The sequence below is a fragment of the Trichechus manatus genome, unplaced genomic scaffold (assembly GCF_000243295.1).
Source record: "Trichechus manatus latirostris isolate Lorelei unplaced genomic scaffold, TriManLat1.0 scaffold00014, whole genome shotgun sequence".
Classification (NCBI taxonomy): domain Eukaryota; kingdom Metazoa; phylum Chordata; class Mammalia; order Sirenia; family Trichechidae; genus Trichechus; species Trichechus manatus.
Window position 1 is genome coordinate 19,292,335 of NW_004443950.1, and position 12,951 is coordinate 19,305,285.

The 12,951-nt window shown below is 59.1% G+C and overlaps 1 protein-coding gene across 1 annotated transcript in view; it reads left to right on the forward strand.

The window, feature by feature from the left end:
* Positions 1–12,951, forward strand: part of PEPD (peptidase D) — a 147,928-nt gene that overhangs the window by 124,847 nt on the left and 10,130 nt on the right. The window contains exon 12 of the mRNA XM_004371606.2: positions 7,675–7,823. Within this exon, the coding sequence (XP_004371663.1) occupies positions 7,675–7,823 (149 nt within the window). The remainder of the gene's footprint in view (positions 1–7,674; positions 7,824–12,951) is intronic.

Here is a 12,951-nt window from a genome sequence, read left to right on the forward strand (position 1 = left end):
TTAGTGTGCCCCTGGACCATCCAGCAGACAGGTGTTGCCTCTGGGCTGGAGCTCAGAACCACAGGCAGAGCGCAAGCCAGGCCTGGTGTATTTGCGGACAACTCTGGACTTGTGAGGCCTTCGTGTTTCGTTTTCAGCCCCAGAGAGTCCCCTATGAGTGTGCCAGGGTGGGGCTTGAAGTTGGCCAGGCCCACCTTCCTCTGTTGTCCTTACAGCACGAGGAGCTTCTTCCTGAACTGGGCCACGGCTACGGTCATCACCAGTGGGGCCTGTAAATTTGGGCACACTGGTTCTTACTGCAGGTCAAGCTGGCCACCCGAGAACGGGGGAGAGGCCCCTCCTCACAGCAAGGCCTGTGGACCCCTTCCTGTCTGTCTGGACTGGATGGCCCCACCTGCTCGCTGTGGAGCCAAGGGTGAGGGACGGGCCTTTGGTGTGTTTTCAAGTCCTCTCTGGACTTGGTTCAAAGCCACAAGGCCTCTCGTGGGGCCTGGGGCTGTGATGCTGTGGCACTTACCTGCTGTGTCCCTGGGTCACCATGAACCCCATTGCCAAGTCATGACCCTAGAGGAGCCACTTGTGGCTTTTTGGTTTTGTCTTCTGAAACGGGGTTACAGAAGTGTGGTGCGCTTGCAAATTAATGCTCTTAGCACACTAACACAAAGGACAATGTCTAAGGTTTTTTGAAACCCTTCCTAAGTGTGAGGCCCCAGAAGCCCCTCCCCACAAATTCAGCCCCAAGCAGGTGAGTGTGCACACAAGTGTGGCTGGCACTTTCCGCCCCCGCCCCAGATCGCCCCGTGTAAGCTCTGGAGACTAGATTCCCCAAGGCCAGTGAAGGCACTAAGGGCCGGCGAGCTGCCCGTGGGCCGCCAGGGGGCGCGCTGCCTGTGTTTAAATCCTCTGGGAGGCTGTTCCCCGAGGTGGACCCACTCTTGTGCTGGACTCCCGTGTCAGGCCTGCTTTGTCGCAGTCTCTGCCTCCCCTGGGACCATCAGCAGTCTCACCTCACAGGGCTGGAGATGAGGGACCCAAGATGCGGGGAAAAAAACCCCAAAAACCAGACCCACTGCTGTCAAGTCAGTTTCGACTCACAGCAACCATGTATGACAGAGTGGGATTTCCAAGCGGCGGCTGGTGGATTCGAACTGCTGACCTTTTGGTTAGCAGCCGTAGCACACCATAGTTCTTAACCACCGCGCCACCAGGGCCCCAGGATGTGGAAAGCAGCTAGGACACCCCTCCACACCTGTGGCCTCCTCCCTGATTAGGTGTGGGGTGCCCTATGGTGAGGTGCCTTGTGACCCCTCAGAACCACCTTCGGTATGATCCAAGGATGTCCCAGGGCTGGGTCGCCCAACTGCAGGCAGCATGTGGCTGATGGGCTGCAAGCTGGACCTTCCATCACTGGCCAGAAGAGGGCAGTGTCGTCTCAGGACATGTGGGCCGGGTTGTGGCCTTCTGTGTCCTAAAGGTAGACTGCAGCAGCCTCGCCCCCAGCCATGCACCCTGGGGCACGAGAGGTGAGCGGCCAGCTCAGCTCAGGAGCAGAGGCCTGTCCCAGCCCCACGCTCAGCGGCTGGCCAGTGGCATCTCCTGCCTCTCCTTCCTGTTGTGGGATTAGGCCCCATCCGTCTCCCTGCCCTGACAGCAGTCAGCATGAAGCCCCAGCTCATGGACGCTTGTCCTGCTGACCAACAGATGTAGGGACATAGCTCTTGTTCACCAAAGCCTGACTTCTCTTTGTCCGGATAAGTAAACAAAAAAACCCAAACCCATTGCCATCCAGTCGATCCCGACTCATAGTGACCCTATGGGACAGAGTGGAACTGCTCCACAGGGTTTCCAAAGAGCGGCTGGTGGCTTCGAACTGCTGACCTTTTGGTAACAGCCTGAGCTTTTAACCACTGCGCCACCAGGACTCCATAGGGAAGCCCTTGAAGACTCTGAACTGTTGCTGGCATATACAGCCACTCTGCTGCCTTGCCACATCCCCAAGCCAGGTGACATCTGTGTCCTTCAGCACAGCTGAGAGAGTCGGCACTCTGCCCCATGCTTTCCTCCTACAGATGAGGAGACAGGCCGGCGAGGGTTCGTGGCCAGGGTGGGGTCCCTTCCCCACCTGGCTACCCTTTTTCTGCCCCCACTGCCATTACCAGGCACTCCATCCTGTCCCTTCTCTCAAGTTAGTTCCCTGTTAGCAGGTCTGACGTGGGTCAGACATGAATTTAGACAGCTTGGGAAGCTCAGCACTGCTCACCTCCTCCATCCAGGGGCAGTGGGCCATGAGCAGTTTCTCCATCCAGACTTCCACCTCTTCACCCCTGCGGGCTTTGGGGTACCTGCTGCTCACCTGGGCCTCAGCAGCCCCCTAGGGCCCAACTCCTGGTTGGACAGTTGGGCTAGCATCTGTCTTGGCGTCTGTACCTGAAGGCTATTCCCCAAGACCAGGCAGGAGGTGGCAGTCAGCAGAGGGGCTGGGGTGAGAGAGCTCCCATCAGGGTCTCCACCAATGGCTTAGTGGGCTTTGGAGTAGAGCGCCACCCCACGTTCTGCCCCCTGCTGCCAGGCCCAGCCCCACTCCCCCATCTGGCTGTTTCCTCAGAGGGACACTTGGTTGTCACCAGCCAGCTCCATCTCAAGGATTTTGTGGTCTTAAGGACATGCCCAGTCCTCGGGGCCAGAGAGCACTCTCAGGAGGGCACAGGCCCTGGTCAGTCAGCCGTCCAGCCCAGTGGCCTTGGCCTTCAACCTTCCATTCCAGGTAGGAGCACCCTTTATGTTCCAGCCCAGTACTCATACACATAGACATGCCCAGATTCTCCCCAGCTGCCTGTGTCATAGTTTTCTGTTTAATTTGTTAGTGCTTCTTGGTTGTGCCCCACTCAGTTGATTTCATGACCCAGAGTTTGAAAAACACTGGCCAGACAGCCCTGGTGCCAGCAGACATCATGGGACATGGTCACCAGAAAAGTGAAAGGAAGCATGTGCTGTGCGCATGACGCCGACTCACTCCCTCCCCCGCCGGCGGCTGCTGCCCTGACACCCAGCCCAGGTCCACTTTGCGCTGTCAGGGCAGCAAACCCTCAGGCAGCAGGGGTCCCACCCACATACCAGGCAGGGTACCATGTAGTGCTCTTGCTGGGGACTTGGCCCCATGCTGGTACTCTGCTTCCTGTCACGTTGTCTGTACAATGGTGATGGCGAGTCTCTCCAGACACACAGCAGGCCCACAGCACGTGGCTGCTCTTGTCACTGAGGGCACCCAGGGTTAGCAGCTGGGGGCCTGGGAACCCAGAAGCTGCTGCCATAGCAGACTGGGTGCTTTCCCGTGTGCCCCCAGGAGCAGCTACTCCATGACTGGATGGAGGGCTGCTTGCTGGGCCAGTCTGTGGCATTGAGGGAGCCGGGAGCACTCTGAGTGATGTGGGAGCTTCGCCCTCAGCGGAGGCCTGGCTGGGAGTGAGCGGCCAGCCCGTGCCGGGGGACCGAAGCTCGCCACTTTGTCTGGGGGGGGCTGCCCAGTGCCACAGATGAAGGGAAAAGTGGCCCTTCCTTTCTCACACTGAGGTCGGAAGGGAAGCTAGAGTTTTCTGCTGTTCAGATGTCCCCCCGCCTGTCCTGGGGCGCAGACTGGCGGCTGCACATTGGGGTCAACTGCCGTTGTCAGGGGGCTGCGCATGCACACACCTGCACGTGTCGGAATTGACTCAACGGCAGCGGGTTGGGTTTGGGCTGTTGTTGTTTTCTTTTTGGTTTGGGTGAGAAGTAGGTAAGAGCCATACCGTGTACTCGGGAGAGCAAAACGACACCCCAAACTGAGTACAAAGTGGCCCTTGTATAAACATGGCAGCGTTTCCCCAAAACCGCTCCCAAGCGTGTTCTCACTGGCCAAAGCATCTTGTAGGCCTTCTGCCCGTGGGCTGCCTGGTCCCTGTAGTGGGGCTGAGGGAGTTGAGGGGGCCTGAGGAGGGGCTGGGTGGACCAGTGGTGGCAGGTAGCCCAGGCCCAAAGCTGCCCTGGAAGAATCAACGGAAGACAGAACCTGTCATCCCAGCCAGAAATAGAATCAGTCGAACACATGTGAGGACCAAGAAGCCAGCGTATTACTTGGAGATGTGTAATATCTCCCCAGATGTCTTAGATTATCACACGGATTCACTCTGCCAAAGACGGTAACGTCCTTGGTGGTGGCCCCAGGCAGCCACGAGGGAGGGATCCTGTGTTCTCCTTTGAGCCAGAGTATGACAGAATCCTCCATTATTGCCAGTTTGCATTCAGAGGACAGATGAAGTGGACACCGAGGAGTTGCAGAGAGATGATTTATAGAAGTGATGGCTTTCTTCCCTGGATTCCAGAATGGCTTGAATCTGCATTAACTTATTCATGTAGAAACTCTGAGGGGGACTTTAAAAAGAAAAAAAAAAAAAAAAACAGAAAAAGATAGGGAACTGAGAGCACGAAAATAGACAGCAGCCCTGTGCCTGAGTGTCGCTGGGCCGCCGGCCGGCCGGGTGCACACTTCCTTCTCCAGAAAGGGGCCGATTCTAAAACAAAAACTGCAGTTGAAGTCTTCCAGAATCTGAAAGATAAAGGCCGGCTGGCTGAGGCTGATGGGAAATCCGAGCGCCACCGTGCCGCGTGCTTTCTGGTTTTTGAGGTGGTTTGGAGAACTTGGTTGAGAATCTCGCGCTGGAGAAGTTGTTTTCACCATCCTAGCTGCCTCAGGCACTGGATGCGCTCTTGTGGGCGCTCACTGGGGCTTCCTGGTTTTTTAAATAGTTCAATTTCTGTTTTTCTTTTAGAAAAGCACAGTCCATTAGGACTTTCTGCCTGCCCCGGGGTGCTGCTGCAGGCTGCCCTGTGATGTGGGAGACCCCAGGAGTCTGTCCCCGACACCCGGCTCTGCCCTGTCTGCTCAGTCTATTCCTGGATGTTCTAGATCACCAAACCACAAACCATTCTCCTTTGTTGACTCCGGGAGCCCAAATGGAAACGTTCTGCTTCCCTGGGTGAAACTGGACCGTGGCCCCTTGCAGCCCACTCCCCACACCTGACTGCATGTTGGCCCCGAGAGCTGGCAGCCATGGACTATCCTTATTTTAAAGGTGGAAAAATTGAGGCCCGGAAGGCTGAGTACCTGAGCCAGGACAGGAGAGCAATGGCTGGCTCTGAGTTGTTCTGCTGAGCCAGTGTTCAGAGCCTCAGTTTCCCCTTTTAGTTTTAGGGGTTAAATGTGCCCCACCCTCCTGGGCAGCTCCGTGTGGGGCGTGGGCTGCATTAACCTCCAGGCAGCTGTTGGCCCAAACACCCCATTGTATCTGGAGCCTCCCAGGGAACAGATGCCTGGGTGTGTCTGCTCAAGGCCATTCTGTTTCCTTCAGCTTGCACACTGGGCTGGGTGGGCCGCCCTCAAGTGCAGCCCACATCTCTCCCCGCGGCCTGTCCCAGGCAGGGTCCCCCCAGAGTCTGATTTCCACCCAGCCCCGAAGCTCCCCAGTCACGTGGGCAGGAGCTCCTCCCCACCTTCCCACCCCCGAGAGATCACCTGAGGGATTATCTGGTGCTTTTTGCCCTGTTGACACTGTTTATGGTGTTTTGTAATCAGAAAAGACGAGATTAAAAAGCGCGCCTGGCTAGGGACTTTGGATTCCAGCAAGACACCTGGGGATCCTGAGCCTTGAAGATTTTCCTTTAAAAATCTGTTTCTGAGGGGTAGCTCCACACAGAGGGCCTGGGTCCCCCACCCCTGCTGTGTCCCACAAGATTGGGCCCCCAAAGACAGGCACCCAGGCAGCTTCTGGAATGTTTGTTGAGCGGCTGCTTACAGTTGGAGCCTCCATTTGGGTGAGAGAGAGCCTTGTAAGTGAGGGCGGGACTCTGGCCCCTGGCATCAGATTTGCCGGGATTTGTGTGACTGCAGACTGACCCTCACGGGAAGCCACAGGCAGGGAGCCGTCAGAGATGGAGCCACAGTGAGCAGAGCGGGGCTCCAGCCAGTCTGCAGAGGACAACCCCCACCTCTGCTCCCCCAGCTCTGTGGCCACCTGGTCCAGAAGAGGTGGCACAGTCCCAGGCCTGGGCCCGTACCGCTGCCCCTCAGCCTGTTTTGTCGCTATCAGCTGCTTGGTTTGGCCATGATCCTGGTTGGGGCAGCCCCCGCTCTGTGGCCAGCTGTCGGGCAGCCTCCTGCGGGGCTGAGATGCGACAGGGATGGGGCATTCAGTCCGTCCGTCTCCACTCCTCTCATCCATGGCCCACCCTGTCCGCTTGGTGTTAGGGGCTTCGTCCGTGGAAGTCCTGGAGCCATGTCTGCGCCTGGTAGCCCCCCTCTGTCACGTTCACCTGTGAGGGCGAGCGAGGCAGGGTTCTTATCTGCCCTTGAGCGGTGTGGGCCCCAGACGCAGGCATCAGGCAGTGCACGGTCAGGCAGCAAGGGCATGGGATGGGGCTCCCCCTCCTGCTTCCAGGCCCCTCTGTACTGGGGGCCCCATCACGGGATGTTCCGAGGGGCATGCTGGGCCCGTCCTGACTCAGCGGGCCTGCCCATCGGTCTGTCTACCTGCCCGTCTCTGCTGGTTCATGGCTCCCAGCCTCTTCTGTCCCTTCGCCCTCCCCCACTGCAGCAGGGACCACTCTACACCCTTCATCTGTGCCCTGCAGGACCGTCTGTGTCTGCTGGCCGTGCCCCAGGAAGCCCTGCCCCAAGCCTGGCCTCTGGCTTCCTCCCTGCCCTCCCCTCAGCTCCCGGCAGAGCAAGTGTTTCCTACCCCAGTGGGGAGAGGGATGATGTTGGCCAGTCCCCTTGGCTAGGGGGACCCCAGAGCTGGTGCGGAGCCAGAGACACTTGCTGTCTGCTGGCTGTTCCCAGGCCTGTGAAGACTTGAGACACGTTCTCTGTTGGGCAGGTGGGTCCATCCCAAGGCCACCGTCCAGCGGCCTCCTGCTCTCCATCCCATGAGCGCTGCCTCATGGGCTGTAGCTGGGCTGTGCCGGGGGCCAGGCAGCCCTGGGAGGGTTTGTAGGAGTCGCTTGTCTGAAGCTGAGAGGTGGGTGGGGGCCTGGTTCTCTAGGTGACTCCCCACAGCAGGGCGCCCAAGGCGTGGCCAGGCAGGGTCACCTGAGGCCAGAGAGGACAGGGGCTATCTGTGGCATGTCAGCCCTGCCCCTCCAGCCTCCCTTCTCAGGCTGAGCCCTGTACTCCTTTTTTTCTGGGGACAGAGGTCTCCCAGGATAGCTTTGGGGGTCTTTGCTGCTTAGGCACCTGTCGGGAGGCACCAGGATAAGAGGGCCCCAAACTGCTGCCTGTGCTGATCCCATGCCCAGATGGCGGGCTCCATGTTCAGGGCGTCACCCAGCTCTCAGGCGCCCCCTGTGGCTCGGGCTGCTAGCACCTGTGCACTCCAAGGCCGAGGGGGGATGCCTACCCCAAGGGCCCCCTGTGGCTCCAACTGCACTCCAGGGCTGAGGGGGGATGCTGACCCCAAGGGCCCTCCCACCCATGGCTCCAGCTGCACTCCAGGGCCGGGGTGGAAGGGCACCCCAAGGGCCCCCCGTTGCTCTCCACATCAGGACCGAGAGGGCTGAGACCCCGAGGGCCCCCTGTGGCTCTGGCTGTCAGCACTGATGCACTTCATGGTCTCTCCCCACCCATCACGCTCTCCTCTCCCCCAGCCTCTTCGACATGGGTGGTGAGTATTACTGCTTCGCTTCCGACATCACGTGCTCCTTTCCTGCCAACGGCAAGTTCACCGCAGACCAGAAGGCCATCTACGAGGCGGTGCTGCGGAGCTGCCGCGCTGTCATGAGTGCCATGAAGCCAGGTGAGTGGGGCGGGGCTGTCAGGGCAGACCCATGCCTTGGGGGACAAGTGAGCATGTGGCCAGGCACCTATGAGGGGCAGGCCCTGGTTCTGCGGCCTGACTGCCCTCTCCCCCCGACCCCACACACACACATACCTGGCCAAAAAGAATTCAACGGTGTGTCCTTGAAAGCCCTGCTGTTCCCAGGATCTCCTAGGAAAGGAAGCTAGCTACAAAGCAGGGACAGAGTGGGATTAGGGGGACTCAGTCCCAAGGTCGCCCGTGTCCCATTGGGCTTCCTCCATCTGCACACCCCCTGCCTGCACTGGCCACTGCCCTGAGTCAGGGTCCTCTCCAGGGAGGGCCCAGTCAGTCTGGACTCTGGCCTCCAGTTGACAGTGGAGCAGGTTGCAGCCCCGCTCAGCTGCTCACTGTCTCTGACGCCGGGCAGAAGCTCCTCCCTGAGTGACTTCCTGGGATGTGGGGGAGCAGCACCTCTCAGCAGCTTGGGAGGACAGAGGTGTACCAAGCAAAGCACCCACGATGCTGCTTGGCATGTGAGTGCTCTATAGTGCTCCCTGTCACTGCTGTGACAGCGGCCTCAATCTGGACCCAGGCGTTTCTCCCTCCCAGCAGCCAGCTGGTTGATGGCCCCTGCGCCTGCCCATGCCTCCTCCCACGCCCACCCTGAGGGCCTCGGGGCATGGCAGTCCACCAGGCCCCACTGGGCTGTCCCGTGGTTGTGTGCCACATCCACAGAGTACAGGCTGTGTGGAGGACATGCTCTCGAGGGGGACTGGCTGCCCCCCACCCACCCGGCAAGGCCAACTTACTGGTGGCACCTCCGGGAGGCACATGTCCCATGTCACTGGCCTCACCCCTTCCCTGCATGGCCCGGGCGGTGGGATTCAGCACGTGCAGTAGTTCAGCAGCTGCAGGCTCAAACCCAGCTCTGGCCTTTGGTCTTTCTGCTCTGTCACAAGACGGCTTTTCTAGCAGTGATCCCTGCGTTTTCACCTTTTGCCTCAAGGGGAGCATTCAGGGAGGTGGGCTTGTCCTGTTCCTGCTGCAAGCTCTCTAGGACTTTCAAGATGGTCCCACCCTGAAGTCTGTGAATTCGTCAGCGCCTGAGCAGGTTTCTGAGGGCCACTGTGTACCCCACACACCCCCAGGTCACGTGGCTCCTGGTGACCGTTTGCTGTGACCTGATGGTCTCTCGGGCTGCTGCCAGGCCCCCGTCCTGGAGTCCAGACGGGGCTCTCCCTGCCTCTGCTCCATCCTGGCCAGTGACTCATGGAGCATGCCAGCTGCCTGTGTCAGTCACCCCACAGGGGGCACCCGTGTTCACACTGGTTCAGCCTCTTCGGTTGTAAGCAACAGAAATGGATCCTAGCCAAGTGAGGTCACTTGGCACCATCATAAACTGGTAGAAAGGTGGGAAAACCAGGCCTGAGATGGAGCTGGAGCTGAGGCGGCGCCGAGGTTTAGGAGTCCGCGGGTGTGGTGGGAGGGAGCCCAGGACCACTTTTGTCTCGACAGGACCAATGGACATGTGGCCTCCAGCCCGTTTCACTCTGGGGACACTCCATAAAGGTCACAGCACCAGGCGTTAGCCAAGTTCGGGCTGTAGCCCAACCGCCCCTGCTTCCTTTACCACCCCTCCCTCAGCTCCACAGCCCTCAGGAGAGGCAGGAGGGCCCTGGACTCTAGGCAGCTGTCCACCAGACTCCCTGGGTGGGGAGCTCATGTGTCCTCCACAAGGTGCGTCGGGGCCCTGGGGTGTGGCTTCATCGTCCAGCATGCCGGCTCTGGACTCAAGAGCCCAGCTGGTCACAGTCAGCCCTTGCTTAAGCCTTCCTGTCTCATCGTTCCCACAAGGAGGCCAGGAGAGGTCCTGACCTTCAGCACTGTTGGGGACTGAAAGAACCAGTCCTCATACAGTGCCTGGCCAGGGTCAGCGCCATCTTGTTGAGTGCCAACGCAGAGGTGGTTGCAGCTGGGCTTGGCAGGTGTGTTCAGTGTTCAGGAAGAGGTGAGTGGAGGACTGGGACCAGGACCTGGGCTGTCAGACTCCCATCCCTCAGTGAAGCCTTTCCAAAACACACCAAAACCCAGTAGTCTTGAGCCCCAGAGCCGTAAACGCCCCAGAATGTGGTACCCTGGTGGCTCATCAGCCCCTGTGGTCCTGCGGCCGGTTGCTGGGATGCGGTCAGCAGCCCAGTGCTGGAACAAGGGCTACTTCTCAGGAGTCCTCAGCAATGGCCGTTTCCAAGGGAGGCCCCTAGTCCAGCCCCGTGAGCACCCTCCACAGGCTAAGGAGCCATGGGGCGGTCTGGGCAGATGCCAGGCCTGTGCCCCACCCTGTCCCACGTGTCGGCAAGAACAGAGCTCCGGGAATAAATGATCCTGCGAGCGGGGAGCTCAGGGCTGCCCCAATGGGAAAACGAGGAAGGAAAACCTGCAAGCAAGTAGTCCCTGATGAGGTGATGGTGCTAACTGGATTTGCTGGGTTAGTAGCCGCAGAATAAATCAGCCTCTTGTGCTGAATTGTGTCTGTTTTTTTAAAAAAAAAAAAAAGCCACCTCCTTTAAATATTTATACGGAAAATGTCCGGGACAGATTGTTGTGAAGACAGAGGAGTGCAGGACAGGGTCGCTGGTTTGCCTGCTTCTGTGTAGCAGAAAGGGGGGAGTAAGAACTTGGCTTCACCTTTCCTTTCTGTGAAGTAGGTACAGGAAATGAGCGGGGCAGGGGGCTCTAACTATGTCCCTGCTTATACTTTGTGACTTCTAAGCCACATGAAAGCATCACTTATTTTAAAAAGTTGCCATCAATTCCAACTCATGGCAACCCCACGTGTCAGAATAGAACTGTGCTCCATAGGGTTTTCAGTGGCTCATTTTTCAGAAGTGGATTGCCAGGCCTTTCTTCCTGAGGTGCCTCTGGGTGGACTTAAACCACCAACCTTTCGGTTAGCAGCCCAGTGGGTTCACCGTGTGTACCACCAGGCACCCCTATGCGCCACTGAAACAAGCGAGAACCGCACCCGCTGCCATCACGTGGAGTGCAGAGGAGAAGTGCTCCACGGGGTTTTCTTGGCTGTGGTCTTTATGGAAGCAGATCACTAGGCTTTTCTTCCTCTGGTGGGTTCGAACCTCCAGCCTTTAGGTTAGTAAACCAAAAAAAACCAAACCCATTGCCACTGAGTCGGTTCTGACTCATAGCAACCCTATTGACCCTGTTTAGGTTAGTCGTCAAGCAGAAACCATCTGTGCCGCCTCTGCTGATTAAATCCGGCATCGTGAAGCAGTCACCCTGAGGGGCGTATCTCCTCTCTTTGCACCAAGGATGAGGATGTTTTGCTCAGTTTAGAACGATATTAATAATTGCAGTTGTACATGTTTTGGATGCAGTGAAAATCTTTGGTTAGTGTAAATGCACAGTGGTATGTTCTTCTAGTGTCTGTAAGGACGTCTCCCCCACCCCCCATCCCTCCAGGGACCTAGCCTCTGTGAGATGCCCAGGTCTCTGTGCCACATGGTGTCCACAGGGCTGGCTTCAGCATGCTCCCTGCTTACGCCACCCTGCAGCTTGGCCAGCGTGGGCTGTGCTGTTGTGTAGGTTATGTAACCTGTGCCCCCATTACTTTAAGTGACGTCTGCAGACATCCACAGGTACCTTTAGATGTCCAGGAGGTCTACGCCCCTGAGAGGGCCGACGTGTCCCCCTTTCACTGAGCAGAGACCAGGACAGAAGCAGAGCTGTCTGGTGGGGCAGGGGTGCCCACCCTGAGCCCCATCTCTGCTTTACGCGCACACCTGGTGCCGAGGAGCACAGCTGTGGTCAAGGCCAGTCAGGAGCACGGAGTGCGTCCCCTTGGGCCTGAGCCTGTCACCAGCCACAGGACAGAGGGAGTAAGGGTTGTCTACAGCCCTGGACGCAGGGCAGGAGGAGGCAGGCAGGATACGGAGCAGGGGGCTGTGTCCGCAGCCATTGTGGTCAGCAGGGACTCAGGGCAGGGCCTCTCCAGGGGCTCTTTGCCCACCGCAGAGCTCCAGGCCTCTAGGCCCTTGTGCTGCTCACTCCTCACCTACTGCTGAGATGGGGTGACCAAGGCCTGGCCGGACCCCAGCTGTCCACCCACCCACAGGAATGTCTGTGGGGGTCCTGGCTGGCTCAGTGGCCCAGCTCAGCCATCTCAATTCTATACAGAAAGTGGCCAGGCCCCCGAGCAGATCCCTGGGGTGCCACATCCCGCAGGGAAGGGCCTGGGGCTTGGTCTGGCATGCACCTGGCCACCCCGGTTCTGGGGAATTGCCTGGCCCAAGGCCTCAGGCTGGCCTGGGGTAGCGGGAGCAGCCAGGCTGAGCGGGTCTCTGCAGATCATGTGGGACAGACTCTCCCTGGCCCCATGCCCACTATCTCACTCCTGTCACCGAGCGGGGCACGGGCCGGACCTGGGCTGGGGTCATAAGGTTCCCATGTGGCGAGGGGATGGAGCAGAGCCCCCAGCAGTAACCCCCCCCCCACCTCTACCACCTGTACGTTGAGATCGTGACATGCTAACTGTCCCCACGGCAGGGCCTGATTCCATCTGGGTGAGACACAGTGCAGGCCTCGTGGGTTGGGGTGGGTCCTGTGCCCACAGAGCTGCTTGGGACAGTGGGGGGCGGTCGTTGCCTCATAGCGGCGAGGAGGCTGTGGTCAGGCCGGCCCCATGCCCTGTCCTAGCGGAAATGCCCCTGGTTTGTGGGTGCAGCTCCTGGGCCAAGACAAACAGCCCCCTGAGACTGTGGGCCTGCTTCCTGTGGCCGTCCAGGGAGAGCAAATAAACAGGGTCAGGAAGTCACACCAAGATGCCCGAGGTTCACACGGCCCCGGGGATGGAGGGATGCAGGCCTGTTGCCGGAGAGCCAGCCATCCTCACTGTCCCAGACAAGAAGGAAAGGCAGGGCCGAGGAACGCTGGCCGTCAGGAGTCACGGGGGTGGCGGGCAGGGAGAGTGCCATCCACGCAGCCTCCCAGGGAGGGGGCCTGGACATGGTGCCCGCACACTGGGCCCTGGCTGGTGCGGTCGCAGCCTCCACGGCCCCTGTGGCAGGTACCGGCCCAGCCTGTGCGCACCTCCCAGCTCCTCGGCCCCAGGGAG